This window comes from Meles meles, chromosome 14 (genome assembly GCF_922984935.1).
Source record: "Meles meles chromosome 14, mMelMel3.1 paternal haplotype, whole genome shotgun sequence".
Lineage (NCBI taxonomy): Eukaryota > Metazoa > Chordata > Mammalia > Carnivora > Mustelidae > Meles > Meles meles.
The window spans coordinates 74,216,869-74,241,294 of record NC_060079.1 but is presented as its reverse complement, the minus strand read 5'-3'; the positions used below and the strand labels follow the sequence as shown (position 1 = coordinate 74,241,294).

Sequence of the window (24,426 nt, the reverse complement as noted above, 5' to 3'; positions counted from 1 at the left end):
TCATCGGCTGTGTCAGCTCTCTCTCATTAGGAAAGTCTAAGTGGGAATCACATTTTAAACGAGTGAATGGTGAGGCTGGACTCAGCAGTGAGTGGGAAGATCTTGGGAACTGAGGACATCAAGTGAGGACTCCTCATTGGTGCCAAGACCAACGTTCATGGTGCGCCAGTGGCCCAGCCAGTAGATTCCAGCCTTTCCTTTTATTTTTTAAAAAAGATTTTGTTTATTTATTGGACAGAGAGAGAGAGATCACAAGTAGGCAGAGAGGCAGGCAGAGAGAGAGAGAGTGAAGCACGCTCCCTGCTGAGCAGGGAGCCCGATGTGGGGCTCCATCCCAGAACCCTGAGACCATGACCTGAGCAGAAGGCAGGGACTTAACCCACTGAGCCACCCAGGTGCCCCAGCCTTTCCTTTTATTTTTTAAAAGATTTTATTTATTTATTTGACAGACAGAGATCACAAGTAGGCAGAGAGGCAGGGGGGGATGGGGTGAGGGGGGAAGCAGGCTCCCTGCTGAGCAGAGAGCCTGATGCAGGGCTCGATCCCAGGACCCTAAGACCATCACCTGAGCCGAAGGCAGTGGCTTAACCCACTGAGCCACCCAGGCGCCCCCCAGCCTTTCCTTTTAAATGAGGATAAAGACACTAACAAAATTGTTCTGCTTATGCAAGACCTGTTTTTCTGTTGGCTCATTCTTTCCCCCGATGAGTTAAAACCATTGATAAGGCTGTAGGTTGGTGGGGTTTTTCATTCCTCAGTGTTTTTTAATTCAAGTGTAATTAGAGTTCTGGGCAGTTTTTCCTTTGGCGTAGGATATATTTGTAGTTCTAGGATTTAATGGGTCTCTTTTATGTGTGCAAAGAGCTAATCTAATTCATTATGTTTTGATTTTGCTCTTGTAACTCGAGTTTCTGCTCCCTTTGTACTGAATGCAACTCGTGCTCAACCTGTACAATTTAGCTTAAATGTCTTTGCCTTGGCGCATACTTCTTGATGTCCTTTTCCCCTCCCAGCTGGATTTAGATTCCTCTCTTCTTTCCTCTCATGTCAGCCGGTGCTTCTGTGGCCTTTTCTCGAAGACTCTTTTGTAGTACCTGTAGCACTGCAATAATTTATTTCCGCCTCTTCCTCTGGCGTCAGACTATAAGCTTTACAGGAACAGCAGGTACACGTTATTAAACTTGGTGTCTCCAGCTGCTCGTTCTGTGTCTGGTGGTAGAAAGTAGTGACTCAGTGAACGGAAGGCTGGATAGACGTGTGAAATGATATTTATGCTGAGCCCTAAAATGATCAGTACAGTGATCTGGGGGAAGAGAAGCTATTGGTATCTATTCTTTTTTTTTTTTTAAGATTTATTTATTTATTTGACAGAGAGAGAGAGAGATCACAAGTAGGCAGAGAGGCAAGCAGGAGAGAGAGGGGGAAGCAGGCTCCCTGCGGAGCAGAGAGCCCGATGCGGGGCTCGATCCCAGGACCCTGAGATCATGACCTGAGCCGAAGGCAGCGGCTTAATCCACTGAGCCACCCAGGCACCCTATTGGTATCTATTCTTAAGGTCCAACAGACATTTTTCCTCTATCTTACTTGTCACTTTTAGGACACTGACAGATGTCTTAGGAAGGGTGAATATGGAAATCGGATTGCAGCTTAGTGTGTCTCCTTGATGCTTCTGTCCTAACTCTATATTGTGATTAGTATTTGAAAACATACTCATGAAAACAGCAGTATTCCTCAGTACACGTTAATTAGGACATGCTCCTAATCTCTTACAGTCTTGTTACAGTTATTTATTGCTGAGTAACAAACCACTCCAAAGCCTAGTAATTTAGGGCAATAATATATCATTCTTCCAGATCTGAAATCTGTTCAAGGCTCGGCTAGGTAGTTCTGCTTGACTTCCTGTGTGCAGGGGCTGGATTGCTTCCCCATTTACACCGGGCGGCCTCTACCAGTTTGGCTAGAACCAGCTGTGGGCCGGTGGGGCATCTTTCTATATCTGGCCTTTCCAGATGGCTAGTTTGGACTTACAGCATAGGGGTCTCCGGTAGTAGAACTTTTTATGTGTCGTTGTCTTCCAAGAAGGAAGAACAGAGCTGCTAGGTTGCTAAGTTCGAAACTGGCAGAATGCCACTCCCGCCTCTTTGGATTGGTCAAAGCCAGCCTAGATTCAAGGACAGGGAAATCGTCTCCATCTCTTGGTGTGAGGAACAGCGTGCATACGTAGGGAAGGATAGCAGCCATCTAGCTAAAAGAGATCATCTAAAGCATCCAATTTTATATACAATAAGAAATAGACCTAAAAACAACATTGCAGCTAGATATGTACTACAGAAGTATGTCTCATTTAAGTGAATGGTTTTTAAGAAATGCATTAAGTTTCTTTGGATGACATCTCCAGGGGAGTGAAGGGCCCTTGTTGGAAAACTACGCTTTGTCAAAATTGGAGCTAGGACTTGATCAGTTAATGGACTCAAACCTAGTACTCTGGTCCTGGTGGGTAGTAAATAACCACACAGATGGTGGTGTAATTATGCCAGTGCTGTCTTATCTCTTAAGGGTCATGTCTCTTTAATGATTGAAGTTGCTTTCTTCTTAAAGTGAGAGCATACCAGCACTCACTCTGATCTGCAAGAATCAAAAAGATCCGGATCCTCTTTCTCTCACCTTAGAGGCGTTTGGAAAAGTGTCACATAATTAAAGTTTCTTGATTAGTAATTCTACTGGGAAAATGTAATAAATTTTCTCTTTTGACTGCGCTGTGATAGGAAATGGGCTGGAAATGCCTCTAATAGTCCCATTTCTAGACCCGAGCATTTCCTGAACATTTTGAAATTATAATAATTAGTTTCAAAAATCTTGATAGACCCAAATACATCAAGATAAGTAGGGCTATAGAGTGAATCCTTCCTTGAAACATACACAGTTTCTTGAACTGTTTCTTTCCCCTTTTCTTATATTATTCTTGATTTTTAATAGTTTTGACAACCTCTTAGAATCACTTGATACTTAGGAACTTTTTAAATAGATTTGCCTCTTCAGTGCTTATTGTCGCATATCTCTGTGGTATTTCATGGGAACAGGTGGAAAATAAAGGTTACCATTTGTGATATTTGTAAAGAAACCAAGAGCAAGGGCCTACAAAGCCCTTTTGGAGACTGAATGAATTAGTAATTCACCCATGAAGGCCTTCAGTGGAATCACAAAAGACCCCAAGTAGCCGAAGAGATCCTGAGAAAGAAGAACAAAGCAAAAGGTATCACACATCCTGTTTCAAGCTCTACTTACAAAACTGTAGTCATCAAAATGGTGTGGTACCAGGTAAGAACAGACACGTAGGCCAATGGAACAGAACCTAGAGCCCAAAATAAACCCAAGCATATTCAGTCAACTAATACTTGACAAGGGAGCCAAGAACACTGAATGTAGAAGAGGCGGTATATGGTGCCGGGATAATGGGCTGTTCCCATGGGAGAGAATGAAACTGGCCCCATGTCTTACACTACTCATGAAGATGAACGCAAAATGGCTGAAAGACTTATATGTAAGACCTGAAATCATGGAACTCCTAGATGAAACACTGGAATAAAGCTCCTTAACATGGGTCTTGGTAATGACTATTTGGGGGGTTCTGATATCTTAAAAAGCAACAAAATAAAAAGTAAATAGGTGACCACACCAAACTCCAAAGCTTCTGCACAATAAAACAGAACATCAATACAGTGAAGAGACAAACTATTGAATGGGAAAAAAAATTTTGCAAATCATATATCCATGGGTTAATACCCAAAATATATGAAGAACTCATGGAACTCAATAACAAAAAACCAAATAACCCACACTGAGCTGGACAAAGGACCCGAGTAGACATTTTCCCAAAGAAGGTATACAAAAAGCCAACAAGTACATGAAAATATGTTCAATAGCACTAATCATTAGGGAAATGCAAATTAGGATCACAATAAGATGTCTCTTGGGGCGCCTGGGTGGCTCAGTGGGTTAAGCTTCTGCCTTCGGCTCAGGTCATGATCCCGGAATCCTGGGATCAAGCCCCACATCGGGCTCTCTGCTCAGCGGGGAGCCTGCTTCTTCCTCTCTCTGCTTGCCTTTCTGCCTACTTGTGATCTCTCTCTGTCTGTGTCAAATAAGTAAATAAAACCTTAAAAAAAAAAAAGATATTTCTTGTGTCTGCTAGAAGGGCTGTCATCCAAAAGATCAGCAATAACAGAAATGAATAAAGCTATTTGTGTAACATGTTAAGAAAGAAAAAAGAGGTAATAGATGCTGGTATGGATGTGGAGAAAAGGGAGCCCTTGTGCATTGTTGGTAGGATTGTCAGTATGTCAGTATGTATGACTGTCAGTGCAGTCAGTATGGAAAACCGTATGGAGGAGCCTCAAAAAATTAAAAGTAGAACTACCATATGGCCTCCAATAATCCCCCTTCTGGGAATATATCCAAAGGAAATTAAAACATTAATTCAAAAATGTTTATAGCAGCATTATTTACAGTAGCCAAGACATGGAAACAACTTGAGTATCCATTGATAGATGAATGGATAAAGAAGTTGTGGTGTATATTTACAACAGAATAATATTAAGCCATAAGAAATGAGGATATCCTACCATTTTCAGCAACATGATGGACCTTGCTGGCATTTTGCTAAGTAAATAAGTGAGACAGAGAAAAACAAATACTATGTGATCTCACTTATATGTGGAATAAAACAAAACAAGATATAAGTCATAGAAAAAGAGATCAGACTTGTGTTACCAGAGGTGGAGGGTAGGGGGAGGAAGAATTGGAGAAAGGGGGTCAGAAGGTCCAAACTTTCAGTTATAAGATAACAACTAGGGGTTTGGTGTACGACACGATGACCACCGTGAATATGGCTGAATGATAGATGGGAAAGTTCTTGAGAGAGTAAATCCTAGGAGATTTCAAGGATCACGAGGAGAAAGTTTTTTTTTCCCTTTCCCTTTTCTTTTTATTGTATTTATGTGAGAAAAGTGGATGTTAGCTGAACCTGTCATGGTCCTCATTTCACAAGAGATGTAAAGCAAACCATCGTGCTGTATGCCTTAAACGTACACAGTAATGTCTGTCAATTGTTCTCAATAAAACTGGAAAAGAAGATGTGGATGTGATGAGAGTTGCATAGCAGTGTGAATTACTTAATGCCACTGAACTCTAACGTGGTTTTAACGTGGTTAAAACAGGGTGTCTGGCTGGCTCAGTCCATGGAGCTCAAGACTCTTGATCTCAGGGTTATGAGTTCGAGCTCATATTGGGTGTAGAGTTTACCTAAAATAAAATCTTTAAAAAAAGGTTAAAATTGTAAGTTTTATGGTATGTCTGTTTTACACTAGAAAAAGGTGGTTAAGACAAGCAAAAGGCAAGGTAGTGGGACTAGATCAAGCACTTGGGGTTGCGGAGTGTTAGGGATTCTGAAAGGGACCCTTACCCTTCCTGGTGGGGAGGAGCAGAAGGGTTCCCTGGAGGGGGTCACAGGGTTCCCGACTGAGAAAGAAGTGGGGACCATTGCCCTGCACGCGACTCTGAACTTTCTGGTACCCAAAGGGATCTGTTGTGTGTGACCCAAGGAGGAGGAAGCACAGGGCTGGCAGAGACTAGAGTGACTGTGTCCCTGTGGGGCCCCGCTGTACCCCAAGGCTGGCTGGCGCCTTTCCGTCTTGGAGTAACCAAACCCTCTGCCTGTGCTTTCCCCCGCAGACGGCCACTCTGAGAAGACAGGGGCGGTACATGTGCTCCACGGTTCCCGCAGATGCGCAAGAGGAAGCTCAGAGCCTGTTTGTTACCGAGGTAATGCGCCGCACACGTCACCGTAAAGCCACTTTCTGCTAACACTCCCTGCTCTTTAAATTTCAATGATATTTTCAAGAAAGTGTCAGAGACGTAACTCCATCTGTTTAGTGGAAGTTAAAATAGGAGACTAATATGGGGTTTCTGGAGCCTGAAGCTTGGGCAGAAATGTCAGCACGGGTCATTTCTGACGGCTGTTTAAAACATGAATTCTACAGAAACTTACTGGTGTAGAAAAAGAGGTCACTCTTAGGAACTCACTGGAAGTCTTTGGCAGAGGCTTTGTTGCTGAGATCATTTTCAGGGAGACTCAACACACACGTTTATGTATTCGTTTACTTCATTTATATGTTTACAATTGTAACTTACTTCCCAGACTAGTTCAGTGTTCATGAAGTACCAGACGGTCAGGAGCGGACCTTGACTATCTCTGGTCAGCGTACGATTATTGTCACTCATGTTTGAACGTGCACATCATGGAAAGAGAAAGTACTGCATTTAGAATTGCTTTTTCTTCCCCCCCTTGGGGGTTTGGTTTTTTTTTTCCCCCAGGTAATATGAACTCATTAAGTCTTTTAATTTTGTTTCTCAAAGTGCTCATGCATTTAAAAATAATGAATTTTTATCCCTATTTTTCTGATTGAATTTCAGATGATACAAAGGCCCATCAATAATTTTGTCCACCACAAGGAAGTTGGGCTTTTAAAAGTGAAGACCGATTGAAATAACAAGATCATAGTCACGATATTTTGTTTCCATTGAGATTTTCAAAAAATTAAATGTGTGTTTAAAATTGTAAAAGTAATGATCTCTCATCCTTCTGAAAACAACGTCCTGTCTTACTTCCTTTGCTACTATATTAGGAAGATTAATTCCAGACAAATAGAGCCAGATATGTTTATATAGTCTGAAATGTTTATTTTAAAGCAGGATGTAGACAAACTGGGACGGACCCATAGGCAATGTCTGTCCTGCAGCCCGTTTTTGTAAATAAAGTTTTATTGTAACAGAGCCACACCCCTCCCTTAACATGACCACTCTCACATTAGAACTCAGAGCTGAGCATTTGCAGCAGCGTCCATGTGACCCTCAAAGCTGAAAATACTATCTGACCTTTCACAGAAAGAGTTTCGTTGACCTCTTATTTTAAGACATGGAGCAACTTGCTGATTACTAATTCAGTTCTCCCAGTTGTTTAAAAAATATTATTTTGGAGGGACGACTCTCCAGTTCTGCAGTCACCGCAGGTTGAGCAGTAACAGCTCCGAGCTCTCCTGCCGGAGCCAACAGAACAAAGGCCTCTGGGGACCCTGGCACTAGGGTGGAGTGAAACACTTCCTCTCCATCCTCTGCTCCAACCGAGAATGACCTCATGGCTTTCTTTTTAAAACAACTTCAAAAACCTTTCAGTATTAACTCCAAAATATTATTGAATTTCATGAGTTTGAAAGGGCAGTCACGGAATCAGCCAGTCAGATCCCTGTCTTTCTGGAGTTACAGTTCTCTGGATGTTGATTTCTGATGTAACCCTCATCTCCTACACTTTCTACATCTCTGGAGGGGTGGGGTTGCTTGCTTTCAGGGGTTCTGTGCTCCCAGCCTTTGAATTTAGCTGGTGTCTGCTGTGTGCACTGTCAACGAGGGCTTTTTAAATGAATGACTTTCTGGCTTTTTAACTGCTTAGCTGTTTTTTTTTAATAGTTTCTTATAATGCAAAATATTTAAACATAATAATTATCTTTCCTACCTGTTTTACCTAAAATACTAAAAATCTGGGCACTCAGGCGTTACATTCATAAATTCACTGCTTATGTACAAGTGTGTGCTTATTTATTTATTTTTTAGCTGGGCAGATACATGTCATACTTGAGTAGGTTTAATGTCCTGCCGGAGACTTTGGTGATAGCCTTTTAGTTGCCGTGCTTGTTCAGAAAGCTGAACAGAGAATAAGAGTGCATGTGCAAGCCTGTGTCACACCTGGTCAGACCTGACTTGGCTGTGCTAATGGACCTAGAGAGAATAGTGGGAGAACCCAAACCACAGGTAATTCTGAAATCACACTTGCTTTGGAATGTAACTTGGAGTGTGGATGTCAGATGTTCTCAATGTGAAAATGCTTTGAAAGTATTTCTGAGAAGCATTTACAAGAATAAAAGAGTATCATTCGTCACTACCTGGCAAAGAGATTGAAAAGTTCAGCAACCCCATCTGCCTCTGTTCCTAACCCTTCTCTGCTTTCAGAGTGTAACATAAAAATCTTACGCTGCCTGCCCTTCACGACCTTGCCTGTAGAGGGCTTCGCATAGAGTCTGGCAGGACTTATAATCTTGAGTCTACGTACCACTCAGTGGGTCATCCTGGATAGATGAGTGAAAGACACCATGCTGGTCCATTGAGTCTGTTGGGTAGTGAGGTAGTTTAATGCAATGTAGGGGATGCAGAAACTTACTTTTCTCCCTCCGCCCGGGGTTTCTTCTAGTTGGCATAGGAATTAAATTGATATAAGAAACATAAACAGGGAGAAAAAACCCAAAATTTTATTATGTGGACATGGAGGTCCACTGATGAAACAAACCCCCAAGAAATGACCAAGGCAGGCAGTTTTTACACATTTTAGACACAAAGAGTAAATTTGTGAGGCATTGACAGGATAAAGAAGAGAAGTATTTGGGAGTTTTAATTAGTAAGGAATTCTAAGTAGAATTTAGGCTGAAGTAGTAGGTGAGAAAAAAATGAGGAGGCTTATTTCTGTAGCTTTTTCAACTTTCAGGTCTCTACCTCTGATAATAAGGATTTTTTTTTTTTTTTTACTTCTTAGTACAGGAGAGTGATTTTCATAGGGGAAATTTTTTCTGGTTTTCATGGGGACAGAGGAGGGTATCAGTATCCTTTGAGCGGGTTGACCCTCAAGTAGCTTCAGTTCCTAATAAGCCATATGCTATTGTACGTTTGGGGACAGCCCACCCTGGGCGCCACACCAGTGTGTATGCTAATGTCAAGGTAGATGTAAAGCTCCCCACCTTGGTTCGTGCATGTGCGCCCACATGGTGATGTCGTGGCATCATTGTGAACTGGAACCTCAATCTTTTCTCCTAATAACCTCACTCTGGCCCTTATAAATAGAAGGAAGAACTGAGGGCAGATTTATATTATATTTAATAACAAAGCTAGCTGTGACATTAGTAAACACCCCGAAAGGGTCTTTAGGGTCACACTTTCCATCCACTTCCGTGTTCTCATAGTGGGCACATGACTTCTGAAGAACCCAGGGCTTTGAAGTCAGAAGCCGCACATAGTTTGTTATGTAAATGCAGCAACTGAGGTGAGGTTTGTCCCCTTGTAAAATCCACTCTCTGGTCATGAATGATGGTCACTTAAAGTGACCCCACTCCGAAGGATAATGTTTTAGTGATTTTTAAGCTTTACAGGATCCTCTGACTATGGAATTTCAGGCCCAAAGGGGTTGAGGTGAAAGGATTCTTTCTGATGTTGGCGTGGGTGTGCATTCGTAAACCTTCCCAAACGTCCTCCAAAAGCCATCACATATCTTTTTTCTTTTTCCTCTTATGCTTTTTTTTTTTTTTTTTTATCCGCCCCCTCGTAGTGCATCAAAACCTATAACTCTGACTGGCATCTTGTGAACTATAAGTTTGAAGATTACTCGGGAGAGTTTCGACAGCTTCCAAAGTGAGTAAATGGTCAGACCACACAAGGTGGGGTTATGCACGTGGGCAACAATTTTTTGCACTTGAAATGCCTAGAGAGATATATAATATGCAACTTCATATTCAGTCAGAGTAATTGGAGAAAATATTTCTAGATGGTTTATATGTATAAGGAATAGCTGTGATTTTCAGGGTATTCAATAGTAGGACTCAAAGCTCGCACTCTGGGATTGGTAAATGGTAAACAAACACATGGTTTACTTGTGGCCAGTGGTTCTTTTCAGGATATGGCTGACAAAGCACAGCAGGTAATGTACTGTCAGTGAGAAATAGAAGACCAAGAAAACGTAAATGCTACAGTGTGTTTTATCTTTGAAAGAATATTTTGAAGAGACAAAAACACTTTATAGTGAATAAGTTTTATGTTGGAAAAAAAAAAGTAAATCAAAGAGCAAACATTTCCCCAGATTATTTTTTTCGTATTCTTTAAAGTGTTAACGCATTCTGGAATACACCAAAAACAAGGGTGTTTATATTGATTAGTGGTCATTAAAGTGAACCATGGGTAGGTTGGTCTTGCCTTGAGAGGTTTTGTTACCAAATGGTACATTGTGAAATGATGCAGTCGGTAAATTTAGGTAGAGCTGATTATGAAACCCAAAATCAAAATCAAATAACTGTGGGTTGTATTTCAAAAGTAACCATCGCCAGTGAAAATTTTACCTATAATGGAGACCCTATTAATATAGTTCTCCTCTGTGTTTTGTGGTATCTATGAGTTTGAACCATTGAAACTATTCCCAGTGGACCCTGCTGTTTGTTTTCCCTATTTGTGTGGTTCAGCCACTCCTTAAGAGTGCTCAGCCAACTTCCCGACTGACTCTTTTGAACCTCTGCTCAAATCACTCCCTTCCCGCATTATCTTCTCCAGATGGGTATGCTCCTTAGTTCTCTACTTACCCAGTACTTACTTGGGGCTTTTTAAGTTCTTTCCATTTGATTGAATAACCTATCTTCACTGCTAGTCTGGTTCGCACTATTCTCCTGGTTATCGTGGAACAGACTATGAGATGTAGTGGACTTCCTGGAAGGGACCCTTTCACCACTGGTCAATTTCATCTTTGGCATTAATAATTTTCCAGTTGTTTGGTAAGAAAGAGAGGGAGGATTCTAACAGTGATTAAGAACATAGATTCTGTACTCTGTCTGCATCTTCTGCTCACTCTGCCCGCTGTGAATCTCTGTCTTTTTGTCTATTAAATTGTCGTGACACCAGCCCCCATCATGTAAAGGACTAAAGGAGATAGTACATGTGAAGCCCAGTGCTTAGATCATACTGTTTAATAAGTGCTGGCCGCCGTTACTGTGCTTTTGTTAATACTGTCATCATCAAGACAGGGCCTCCCACTCTGAAGGCCATGGCCCCATTTCCCATTTTCTCTTAGAAACTTCATTTTGAAAGTAATTCTAAGGAGTGCCTGCTGGCTCAATGAGTTAAGTGTCTGACTCTTGATTTTTGGCTCAGGCCATGATCTCAGGGTTGTGAGATCAAGCCCCAAGTTGGGCCCTGAGGTCAGCGTGGAGTCTGCTTGAGATTCTCCCTCTCCCCCTTCCTCCGCTCGTGGTGTCTCTCTCTCTCTCTCACACATAAATAAAATAAATCTTTTTTTAAAAAAAGTTGTTCTACCAAGTCTTATTTTTTGACAGACTTTAACTTTTTTTTTTTTTTTTTCTAAAGTAGGCTCCATGGAGCCCAACGTGGGGCTTGATCATGACCCCCAGATTAAGACCTGAGCTGAAATCAAGAGTCACGCACTCTACCACTGGAAACATCCAGATGCCCCTACACTTTCCCATTGTCAATATATTTATGCCAGCTTTTCTCCCTGGCTTTTGGGGGCTTTTTAACTCTGGGATCACCCACTTTGCAAAGCAGTAGTGCTGATTTCTTCTGTTCTTCAACTGAGTGGGCCAGCTTTGGATTGTTAAATGATGGTTCCTTTGATGGGGAAAGAAATGCATGGATTATAAAACAAATTTATTTCTTCTCTTTAAAGCAAAGTGGCCAAGTTGGATAAACTTCCAGTTCATGTCTATGAAGTTGATGAGGAGGTTGACAAAGACGAGGTAGGTGATCATTTGCCGACTTAAAACTCGATTTCGTTTATAGATTTGCAAGATTGGTTGGAAAATCACCAGCATTTAGCCAAAAGAGGAGTTGGAATGTTTCTTGAAACAGGGGAAGAATTTTTTTTAAATGTATTGTTGGATTGATTGAAATACAGTCTCCCTTTCAACTTGACTGCTTCGAGGTACATGTTCTTCCTGTCTTGTTTATTTGTTCTGAGATCATTTTCAAAGGCCTGGATAAGATTTGGCTACATTGTTAAAAAATATTAAGATTACTTAGACCTTAAGTTTAGCTTGTTTTTCAACAGGATATCTTGAAACAAACCAGTAGACTTTAAATGGCTTTTTCTTTAGTAATGGCTTTGAGTGAAGTGCATGGTACCACGGAACTTTTTTTTCCCTGTCTTTTCCCACAAAGCCACTCCCCCTGCTCTTGGAAAAGTGCATAAAGAGAACGGGGTATTAAGATGACTGAACAAGGGACCTACTAAAAAGTCAATTCAGCCCATTTCTCCATTTCTCATTCTCCCCATTAGATGCCTCATTGTGAGTTGGGTAGGAGGGTGTCCTTATTGATTGATTGATTCATTGATTATCACCTAAACCATAACACCAGCCATTAAAACATCCATGGTAGCAAATTATTTTAGAAACCACTCATAAAATAATTCTGGGAAGACTAAGTAGTCATTCAAAATGAAAAGATATTAAAAAAAACTGGATGCCGATTAGTAATTAAAAAAACAAACAAACTTGAAACAATTGAAATAATGCATGTAAGGGCACACAACAAACAGTAAAATCCTGGACAGGAACGTTATTTCTCTTATTGCTAATAATAAGAACATTAAACCACCAATATTAATATTGAGATGGTCTAAAACAAAACCTAAGATGGGTCTTTCTGCAGTTGTCTACTTGATTACAGCAATAAAGATGATTCTTAGAGACTAGTCTTCAGAGGTGTGAGCCAGGTTACGTGACTCTGTGTGGACCTCTCTTCCCACTCACCGCACTGAAGTGTTCAGCGGCCTCTGCTTTCGAGGGGCAAGGAGACTGCAAGGGAGCCACATGAGGGAGAGTGTGGAGGGCCCTGAGTCGGCGTGCAGCAGATTGGCTACACTGTGTGTGTACACATGTCATCTGTCTGTCTGTCTGATGTACGCGTGAATGCCTTACGTGTTTTCAGCAGTACCCGGCGGCCCCATGCTCACCTCCCTACACCAGAGCCCACAGCTCTAGTCAACCTATAGCAGAGAGTCTCTTTGTTTTTCTAGCTGTGTCCCTTTTCTGACCCCTCCTCCCCGTTGTCTCTGTACCCTCTTGTCTGTCTTTCCTTCCGTGCTGTTGTCCCATCCCTTTCTTTCATCCCTTCTTTCTCTCTGTGGCCTCCAGTTTCCTTTCTTTCTTCACTCACCTTCCCCTGAACTGAGCCTCTGGGAAGTTTTCCAGGAATTTGCTTTCATCCTCCAATTATAGGGGAGTGTAATTCGAAAACATTTTTCCTGAAACCAGGCGAGACCTTACAACCTGAGCGGTCAAGTATGGTATGTACTTTCTGTGGTTCATTAAATTCTTAAAAATTTGGATTGGAGCTAGCTTTGCCTTTTAATGGGCTACAGCTTTTTCAGGAATTTAGGCTTTTCCCTCTCTCTGACTGCCAAGTGGACTCTAAGGTGACTTGTGGCAGGTGGTGACTCCAGGGAAGGGGCAGGGTGGGGCAGTCTGGCACGGATGGAATGATTTTCCTGTTGACCAAACTCACAGCAAGTAGGATTAGTAGGAGGAGGAGGTTGACTGTGGTTTGCCTTCTCTCCTAGGATGCTGCCTCTCTTGGCTCTCAGAAGGGCGGGATCACCAAGCACGGCTGGTTGTACAAAGGCAACATGAACAGTGCGATAAGCGTGACCATGAGGGTAAGGAGGCCCGTCACCCTGCACTCCCCGCTCATTAAGCCCTTTCTGCTGTAGGTCTTGGGAGTAAAGCTCAGAATGAATGGGTTTGTTGTTCTTCCTGACAACAGTGGCACTGGCTGGTTAGTGAGCTGCCTCCCTGGTGCTCAACCCCTGTTGGTACCGTCCCATCTCCCCCCTCCTCTCTGCTGCCCCCTCCGCCCACCTGCGTGATGAGACCATGATTGGGCTGGTGGGAGGGTTCAGTCACCGACATGGGCTTTCTTCCATGGGTGCACAGCGAGGGTGTTGCAGGGCTCCTCCAGGCCCGCCACCCGGGGGCTAAACCTAAGCCCTTTGGAGAGGTCTACTGTGAGAAAGTCAGAAAGGCAAAACTTGAGGAAGGGAAAACCGTTAGATTCGAAGGGGGTTGCAAAGAGAAGTGCAAAAGTGGTATAAAAAGCCACTCAGGAGAGAAGTAGGACCAGAAAAAGACCAGGATAAATAATAAAGAGGAGAGAAATAATGGAAGGGAGGATGGACAGGGAGATGAAAAAGAGTTCACGGGAACTGCTGACCGCGGTGATCCTGAGGCTGGAAAAGCATTCAGTGTCACGAGGCAGAGAAAAGTTCCTGTTCTGTGTGAGCAAGAGACCCTGGGGAGTTGAGAAAGTTTCCATCCTTCTGTGCTGCATCCCAAATTGGAACTCACTGCACTGCTTTTGGGTGGTTATGTAAAAATATCAAATTCTGTGGGTGAGAAAAATGACCCATGCATGTTAAGTGAACCACTGCCTCAGAATTTAAATGTACTGAAATTATTAAATGTGATGGAGAGTCTTAACTCACCATTACCTGGGGCGCTGGCCAGAATTGGGTTTGTTTTGGAGAGAACAGAAGTGGTTTTTACGTATGTATATAGCTGTGAGTTATCGATAGACATTGGGATTCTTTTCATTTTGGAACAATAGCCGTGTGTGTGTTCTTCTCTCAGTCATTTAAAAGACGGTTTTTCCACCTGCTTCAACTTGGTGACGGATCCTACAATTTGAATTTTTATAAAGATGAAAAGATCTCCAAAGAACCCAAAGGATCGATATTTCTGGATTCCTGTATGGGCGTGATTCAGGTAACTGTGATTAGGGTTGCATCCTGGAGTTTTCTTACCTGTTAAGAGTGCTGTCTGTGAATGTACAGAGTTAAGCACACGCTTCCAAGAGTGGCAGGGTTTGGGGTGGGAATAAAATAGCTCACTGTCAGGTGAGTAAAGACTTGTTTTTCATCATGATGGGAGCTGGCACAGAAGGCCGACGGAGTTCTGTTGTAGTGGGCCTAGCGCCCTGGCGTGCGAGTTCCTGTGTTTCAGACATGGCTCAGCCGCTTTGCAGCTGTGTGGCCTGGGACAGGCTGTTATCAAAGGTTTCTTCGTATGTAAAATGTGCATAATGATTGTGTTTCCTTAGTAGGGTACGTTGAGAGGTCTGGATGAATTAATTTGGAAGTAGCCAGAACAGTTCTTAGCCTCTCGGTGCTGACTTTTACCACTATGGTCATAGTACCAAAGCAGGATGGTCAGGAAAGACTGGTTTTTAGATAAGACTGCGGTCAGATCCCTGCTCTACCGATTAACGGCTGTAACAGGCTGTGTAATCTCGGAGACATCATTGATCCTTTCTATACCTGTTTCCTCATTTGTTAAACACAGATAATTGTCAAATATGGTTACTGAGAGGATTAATTAACGTACATAAAGAGCTTAAAAAAAAAAAAAAAAAGGACGCCTGGGTGGCTCATTCGGTTAAGCCACTGCCTTCCGCTCAGGTCATGATCCCAGAGTCCTGGGATCGAGGTCCGCATCAGGCTCCTTGCTTGGCGGGGAGCCTGCTTCTCTCCCTGCCTCTGCCTGCTTGTGCACTTCTGCGTGCTCTCTCTGACAAATAAATAAATAAAAATCTTTAAAAAAAATATATATATATATATAAATATATATATATATAAAGAGCTTAGAACAGTGCTGGCACATGGTAAGACTTCAGCCAGTATTAGATATTTTTGTTACTACAGTGCTAATGCATTTGCAGGCTTATTTTTTTTTTTTTAAGATTTTATTTATTTATGAGAGAGAGAGAGTGAGCATGAGCAGGGAACCCGACGCAGGGCTGGATCCCAGGACCCTGAGATCACTACCTGAGCCAAAGGCAGACACTTAACCAACTGAGCCACTCAGGCGCTCTAATTGTAGAGTCATTCTTAAAATTATTTGTGATCACGCATAATGCACTTCTATTACAATGTACTCATAAAAAATATCAGACTGTGTAGATAAACTGAAGGTTCCTCTCCATCCCAGTCTCTCCATTTCTCGCAGAGCTGCTGATACCAGTTTGATGTAGGTCCTTCCATACCTAACTGAATTGTCTTTGAAAGCAAGCTGCCAGTTTCCCAATCTGCCCACCCCCTCCACCTGTTCCCCGGCCACTTTCCAGGAAGATCTAAGGCAATAATGTACAAGGATCCATTTGAAGTGGGTTTAAAAGCAGGAAGGTGAACAAGGAGTCTGGGTAGGGAGGAGATGAGAGGAATTAGCTAAGAAAAAAAAGCAAAGGTGTTAAAGAGACCTGACACCTGCTGTGGGTGGGTGGCAAACTGGCCTCTGTGTTTTCTCCCTGGGAGACCCAGTCAGCACAGTGCACACGGTTGCAAACAGTCCAATTAGTCAGAAGCTGTCCGAGCCATCCCAGAATGAAGATCATTCAGACATTTCTCATGGGGGCCCTCAGACAGAGGGCACTGTGCGATTAATGAACAATCTCCTTGACAACTCCTCACAATAGAAGCAGTCACCATTATCAGAGAATTCGTCCTAAAAATGACTCGATGTTGGCTGATGACATTGGCCCGAAGCTCGGTTCTATAAGAAAGGTGGTTTTGTGGGGCCAGTGTGATTGAGGTTGGAGACACAGCTGTCTGGTTTGACTCTCTGGTGTATGCTTGTGTATGTATTCACACGTGTAAGATTAAATTGTATTTTTAGCCCAGTAATACATTCCTCTGGGCCAAACAGTCAAATAGCGCGAAAAGGCACTACAGTATGCACGTTCCTGCCTACCATACCTCCGCCCCATCCATTCTGCACTCCCCTGAAATGATCACTTTCACCTTTTTCACTCTTCTTCCTGGGGCTGTGCCTCCTTAATGCGGGATGAGGCATGTCTGCTGGTTTTTATTCTACAGTTGTGGACATCTTGTGATGGAAGGTGGCATTTTAGCTCCCACAGCCCGCCCTCCTGCTCTAATCTAGACTGATAGCTTTCTCGGTCTCTGGAGAGCCGTCATTCTGAACACTCTCTGCCTTCGTCCCTGCATTGGATTCCCTGTTTTTGAGATCCCGTGTCGTCTTCAGTCTTTTTTGACTTTCTTGTTTTGGAGGCGCACATCCTCCAAGTAGCTCCGGAGAAATCACGTCTGAGTTGCTGTTATCCTGAGCATTAACTTACCTGCAAATATTTAAAAAAAAATTTTTTTAGGATTTTATTTATTTATTTGACAGACTGAGATCACAAGTAGACAAAGAGGCAGGCAGAGAGAGAGGAGGAAGTAGGCTCCCTGCTGAGCAGAGAGCCCAATGCAGGGCTCGATCCCAGGACCCCGGGATCATGACCTGAGCCGAAGGCAGAGGCTTTAACCCACTGAGCCACCCAGGTGCCCCTTACCTGCAAATATTTTTGGTTTTGCGTTCATATTTGATTGAAAGGTGGAAATCCAAGATGAAATTCACCTTAGAATTTGAAGACACTCCATTATCTTCTGGGTGTCTGTGTTCCTTTGGGGGTCTGATGCTATTCTTTTTTTTTTTTTTTTTAGATACTTTATTTATTTATTTGAGAGAGAGCACAAGTAGATAGAGAGGCAGGCAGAGAGAGAGAGAGAGGGAAGCAGGCTCCCTGCTGAGCAAAGAGCCCAATGCGGGCCTCGATCCCAGGACCCTGAGATCATGACCTGAGCCGAAGGCAGCGGCTTAACCCACTGAGCCACCCAGGCGCCCCGGTCTGATGCTATTCTTAATCCCTGTTCTTCTCCATCTTCTCTTTACCGCTAGGGGCCTGAAATTTAGGTTAGTTTGTTTCATTTTGATTTTTTTGGTAAACTTTTTTTGTTAAGGCATAACATACAAGTAGAAAATGTACACATAATGTATGTGTGCCTCTGTTTGCTAGTAAACTGGGATTTCTTTTTGTCTTATGTACTGCAGACTGTGGGAGAGCTCTCATTCTGGAAACTGTCCTGTATCTTGGTTCTTGAACTCTGGTCAGTTTCATTAACTCGGGGAGACTGTAGGCCTCTTCCGGGTTCCCCTTCCTGGGCCGCAACATGGATACCGCCTCCTGTGGAATGCTGAGGTGCTGCCCAGGCTTACCTCATTTACTTCCCATCCATCAGGGATCCCCCGCCTGCCCTACCTGTTGTCAGATGTCTAAAGACAGTTGTTTTCATCGATTCTGCTCTGTTTTCTAGTAGTTAACGATTGGAGAATAAATCCAGACCCTGTTATGTCATCAGGCCAGCAACAGAAGTTAGGGTCCAGACTCATGTCTGCAGGAGCCAAGCAGGAAAATTAAGTAGAAGGAGAGGCCTGAGCGTAGAGTAAGAGGGAGTGCTGAGAACCATGACAAACAGGACCACAAATGGCCCTGTCTTGTGGGGCCAGGGCCTCTCAGCTGTGGCTGATGCTGCTGGACAGAACTACCAGCTCAAGGTTGCCAAATGATCTGGGGTTTTTTGCCCCAGGAAATCCAGAAATACAAAATTTTACTTAAATCTTAGTATTTTTAATTATTGGAAACCAATTTAAAAACAAAAAACCCAAAACACTACTCAGGAGATACCCCCCTCCAAATGATGGAATCCACGAAGGTGTTTTGGGGCCTTAGATCAAGGAGATCGCACCAGATAACAACGTTCACTGAAAATGATCTTTGCGTCAACCGCTCACTGGCACGTGGGTGACTCTCGGCCAGAAACTACCCCCCCCCCCCACCCCCAGCTGAAAGCAGCTTTGGTAGGAACTAGATTGTATCAAAATAGTTTATTCACAGTGTAAAGTAGGCGGTCCCAGAGTGAATTGTCAATCACGGTGAATTAACTTGCGTGGGATTTTCAAGTAGGAGTATCATTTGTATTCTTGAGTTCAGAGACCTTTTAAGTTACTTTTCAGTTAAATCTTCTGGCATTGACTTTTTAAAAGAAGTTTAAGAGTTTGGTCACCTGCGTCACGGTGTTTAGGCAATGCGTCCCGCATCCCTGGGCTGTCACTCTGTCCTGCCATGGCCTTCATAACCTTAGCTTCTGACTTCAGGGGACATCGCTTTCTTCATATGCTTTTTGTCGTCGGGATGGTGTTCCGCGTTTAATGAATTGTAACCAAGGCTTCAGAAATGTTAATTTGTTTTTAATCCAGATTTGTTTGTAAGCTAGGTGCCAACGGTTTGTGTGTGTGTGTTTAAATTGTTTTTGGACATTATAATTTTAAAAAGTAGCTGATGAATGCTGTGGGTTCAAAGAAATGCATAAACTGGAATTTTCCTGAAAGAAATCCCAGTGTAGAATCTTAAGGCCTCAAAAGCATTTTCAAACCTTGAAGTTGATTAGACTTATTTTCAGATCAGGATGCTGAGGCTGATAAAGAGAAACAGTGCAGACCAAGGCCTGATGTCTCCCCCACTTTTAACTTATTTTCATGACTGTGAGTGGAACAGAAAACCCATTTCACAGCCAGGCGTTTGACTCCTGTCTCATTCTGGCCCTGACATGAAGGGAGGCGCCCACAGTGGGCAGGCTGTGTGAGGGAATTTGACCTTGCCTGGCGTGGTATCGTGCTGTGTGTGTCTGAGAAGTAGGCTTCTAAAGAACACAGCCGCCTTGGGGAGGGTCAGCCCATCCCTGCCACCTATGCTGAGCAGCCCTAGGGGACTGCTGCTAACCCGCGAGCATCTAGTGGGCCTGGGCTGCTCTGCCCCCTACAGGTTGTCCTTGGTTTGTGCAAGCAAGGTCCTAATCACAGTCCTGGGCTGAGCTGCTGTCTAGTGCTGTCCCTTGGTGGGGGGGTGTGTGGATGTGTAATTTTGCTCACCAGGGGAGGTTTGTTACTATCTGGAGACATGTTTTGATCTTCACAACTGGGATTATGCTCCTGGCATGTAGCGGGTAAGGTCAGGGGTGCTGCTAAACATCCTGCGGCGCATAGGACAGCTCCCACAGCAAAGAATTTTCGGCTCCGAACGTCAGTAGTGCCAGGGTTGAGAAACCCTGACATGAGGCACATGCATTCTCATCATTTAAAGCATGTGGCTTCTGTTTTTGTACGTGGAGCTGGGCATTCTTTCATACATATAAAAACTGGAGGCAAGAGGGAAGGCTGTAGACATGGTATCCAAATACCTTTGGGGACTCAAAAATGATGGGAAAGTTCCAGAAAAGGAAGTCAAGTATATCGATAGATAATGGTTTGTTTTTTTAAATTGTGGTTCGCTTTTAAAAATATGATACCACACACTATTTCATAAAAATTTTTAAAAAAAAGGGTGCTGGAGGAGTTGAAAATTTTCAGTGAAATTTCTCTCATTCAATAAATATTTTTTCAAGAACCTGTTGTGTGCCAGACAGTGTTCCAGAAATACAGCTGTAGCCTTGAACAAAAGAAATCTCCGTCCTAAAGGAGCTCTCGTTCCATTTGAGGAGACAGACAACAAATAAGATAAATATGTAAAATGCATAGTGTGTCAAACGGGAAAATAAAATTATGAAGACAGTAAAAGCAGGGAAGGTATAGATGGTGATGGGGTCTGCAGGGAGGGGGCTTGCCCCACATGCCAATAAGGCAGCACCCGCCAGCGAATAATAAAGAGAAAAAAAAATGTAAGGCCATTCCCCTTCTCTTAAAATGTGTCTCTTTTACTCCTTTTCAATTTCAGAACAACAAAGTCAGGCGGTTTGCTTTTGAGCTCAAGATGCAGGACAAAAGCAGTTACCTTTTGGCCGCAGACAGTGAAGCAGAAATGGAGGAATGGATCACAATTCTAAACAAGATTCTCCAGCTTAACTTTGAAGCTGCAATGCAAGAAAAGCGAAATGGAGACTCTCATGAAGGTACATAGATTGCTTTCTCACCAACAAAGTTGGTGTCTTTAATTTTGTCAGAGGGCACAGAAGTAGACATACTGCACAGGTACGTGAGCAATGGGACAGATTGCAGCTCTGCAGAGAGCTTGTCAACGAGGGTTTTATCACATTGGAATTTGCAACCCTGACAACATTTTTATCAGGAAATCACGTAATAGAAAGAACCACGGTTCTGGGGGCAGAAAGGAAGACGGGAGTTCCAAATCTCAGCAATACCATTTTTCGGCTCTGAGACCTTGGGCAGGCTACTTCCATATTCTGAGCCTTGGTTTACCCATCTGTGAAATGGGAATAAAATGGAACTTACTGGTTGATGGGAGGATTTAATAAGATTATGTATCTTGAGTGCCTGGCATAGAGTCAGCACTTAAAATACTAAGTATAGTTATTTCTATTACCATTAATCTTAATCCTTTAGAATTTTAAAGACAGAGTTAAGATGGGCAATTTGGTGGAAAAAAACCTGGCTATGTTCTTGACAATTCGTGTTTTATTTCAAGCCCTTAGACATGTGATTCTCAACCCTGACTGTACCTTAGAAGTTCCTGGGAACTTCAAAAAATTCTGTTTCCTTTGTCCCACCAGAGACTCTGATTCAGTTGATCTGGGGTGGGACCTGGGCAGGCCTGACTTTTAGTGGCCCTGATGGATGTGGCCATGTGGGCTGGTGCTCTGTTCATTTTAGACAGTGTCCATACTGTATCAGTTATTAAATGTTTGACTCTCAACCCTAGGCATCAGTATTTTTTTAAAAAGCTCTGAGGTGTTTTTAATAGGCATCCAGAATTGAAAACTGCTGTGTTCTAGGGTGCAAAGGAGAAGTGGCCTTTGACTTCCTGCTTTAAATAAAATACATTCAATTACAAGTGACTCAAATAATTTGTTTTTGCAATTTCAGATGATGAACAAAGCAAATTGGAAGGTTCTGGTTCTGGTTTAGATAGCTACCTGCCTGAACTTGCCAAGGTAATATCATCTGCTTCTTCTGCTCGTTGTAGATTGGTATTGACATATTTCTCATTTCCTGAGTCTGTCCAGCATAGAATCTGTTGAAATGATCAACAATCGCATTGTAGTAAATCGTTAAAAAGATGTTGTGCTTTCTCTTTTCTGAGCTGAATATGAAGTGAGGTTAAATACTGACCTGAGTCAAATTTTAGTCTTTTTTCCAGAAAGTGCCTTATAAATTACTCTGTTTTTATTATTCCTTGTTCCTGCTCCTCCATAATATTTAATACCAAATCACAGGTATTGCAGAAATAACAAAAATGCACAGATAAAGCTTCCTGTGTTTTGTTTTTTAAAGATTTTATTCATTTATTTATTTTGGAGAGTGTGGGGAGTGTGGGGAAGGGCAGAGGGAAAGGATCTCAAGCAGACTCTGTGCTGAGCCAGGAACCTGATGTCGGGCTCAGTCTCATGACGCTGAGATCATGACCTGAGCCAAATCAAGAGTTGGTCTCCTAAGTCACCCAGGTGCCCCTGTTTATTTTATTTTTTTAAGATTTTATTTATTTATTTGACAGAGATCACAAGTAGGCAGAGAGGCAGGCAGAGAGAGAGGAGGAAGTAGGCCCCCTGCTGAGCAGAGAGCCTGATGCGGGGCTCGATCCCAGGACCTTGAGATCATGACCCGAGCTGAAGGCAGAGGCTTTAACCCACTGAGCCACCCAGGCGCCCCTATTTATTTATTTTAGAGAGGGAGAGAAAGTAGGGAGAGGTAGAGGGGCAGAGGGTGAGGGGGAGTCTGTGGATCTCAAGTAGACTCCGCACTGAGCAAGGAGCCTGACACTGGGCTTGATCCCATGACCCTGAGATCATGGTCTGAGCTGAAACTAAAGAGTCGGACGCTTAACCGACTGAGCCATCCAGGTGCCCCAAAGGTTCCCATGTTAACATGGTACTCACTGGGTTCACACGTGTGTTCTCCTTTCTCAAGTCGGTAGACACACTTCCAAAGAGGATGGTCTGTGGCAGTCTTGCCACTAAACCAAGGAGGGGCTGCCCGAGTTTGAGTTTTATAAATTGCTCCTGGGTCACTCTGAATGAAAAAAAAATGTTATATCTGTTTTTAATAATTTTGAGAAATGTAAAAGTAACCGAAAAGCACAAAGAAGATCAAAACCACCGTCTCTTTCCCACGACCCAGATTCAACGCTGTTACTCTATTCTTTTAGCTTCCATATTTTTTAAAGAAATAAAACACCAGTTGTGGTTGAAGTTGTTTTAAACACCATTCTTCCTCCCCCGCGACCTCAACTGTTGACAGCCACTGTTATGAGTTTTCTGGGATTACTTCCATTTTATTGCTTTATCTTTACTAATGTACCTATCATAATGATATATATGGTTGTGTTTCATGTGTTAAAAATGTCATATGAATGCTAACATACGATTCTGCATGTGCTTTTCTAATTCAGCCTTGTGTTTGAGATCCATCGAAACTGCTTATAGACTAGTTCATCCCTTCTCTTGTGCCATGTAAGCATTTCATTTTAGCTGTTCTCTTACTTCCATTTTTTTCTATTACAAACAATGCTACAATGAATATCCTTGTGTTTGTCTCCTGATACGCGTCTATGAATGATTCTCTTTTAAGTGAGAGAAATATCTTTGTTTTCTCTGGCCATTTATATTCTTCTTCTGTTACTGCCATTCTATTCTTTTTCTTTGGGACTACATTGTAACAGAGACCCTACACACCCACATCTTAAACACTGTAATAGAAAACATGGTTTATCCATATACGATTATAAATAGACTCGCATTCAGCATTGACCTTTACTTTAAGACAACATGGCTATTCTAAAATATAAAATCTCCCTCCCTGGCTAGGACTGGAGAGTGTTGTTTTTCTTCGACTTGACTGTTACGCAGTATCTTTTTAGCACCTGCCTATTAAAGCTAATTTTAGCACCACCATGGTAACCTCCTACTCAGCTGGGAAGGGCTTTGGCCTGTGTGTATGTGTTTTTGTGCTGTGAACTTCTGTGTGTCATATTTTTCATTGAGATTTGCTTTTTTGTTTCTGGATGTTTGGGGGCTCATAGTTTCTCAAAGTGTTCGAACTTGCTTTATGAAGCAGCCGACATATGCAGTACAATCCAGAATGGGAGAAGTAACTTCCTACACTGACTGGTTGAACGCGGCAGACACCTAGGAGAAGACTAATGTTGATTGAAAATCTATACTTTTCTTTTCCCCGTGAAGACATACAGGAGTTGTGCCCTCCTTTCTTCTCTCACTGCCTACCTGGGCCTGGCTGGCATAATAATTCAGTATTTCTCAGTCTTAGGACCTGGGAAAGTTTTAAAAGTATAAATGAGAGAATATAGAGATAACATACCTACATATGTATTGGGGGCTATTTTCAGACTGTGCATAACCACAAAACAGAATCAGTTGGTTAAATCAGTTGAATTGGTTTCAGCTCCCGTCTCTTTTTATTTCATTTCATTCTTTTTTATTGGAGTAGAACTTGCAAGGAGCACTAGTTGTATCGTGCAGTGGATTTCACATTTCTGCACCTGCATAACCACCACCCAGGCCCGCACACAGCATATTTCTGGCACCTCAGCCGATGGTCTTGCCCACCTGTCCCAGCTGCTACCCCGTTGCTTTCACCCCTGTCACTGGTTTAGTTGTGACTGTTCTAGTTCTTCTTATAGTGGACTGTACCGCACGCGTCAGGCTTCTTTAGCTCAACATTATGTGTGCCATATATGTTAAAAATACGAATG

At 42.7% G+C, this 24,426-nt stretch overlaps 1 protein-coding gene across 21 annotated transcripts in view; it reads left to right on the top strand.

The window, feature by feature from the left end:
• DOCK9 (dedicator of cytokinesis 9) overlaps positions 1–24,426 on the top strand; it is a 283,179-nt gene that overhangs the window by 145,178 nt on the left and 113,575 nt on the right. For all 21 annotated transcript variants that reach the window (XM_046028152.1, XM_046028144.1, XM_046028150.1 and 18 more), the window contains exons 3-9: positions 5,731–5,820; positions 9,425–9,507; positions 11,543–11,612; positions 13,436–13,531; positions 14,502–14,636; positions 20,479–20,653; positions 21,585–21,652. In XM_046028152.1, the coding sequence (XP_045884108.1) occupies positions 5,731–5,820; positions 9,425–9,507; positions 11,543–11,612; positions 13,436–13,531; positions 14,502–14,636; positions 20,479–20,653; positions 21,585–21,652 (717 nt within the window). The remainder of the gene's footprint in view (positions 1–5,730; positions 5,821–9,424; positions 9,508–11,542; positions 11,613–13,435; positions 13,532–14,501; positions 14,637–20,478; positions 20,654–21,584; positions 21,653–24,426) is intronic.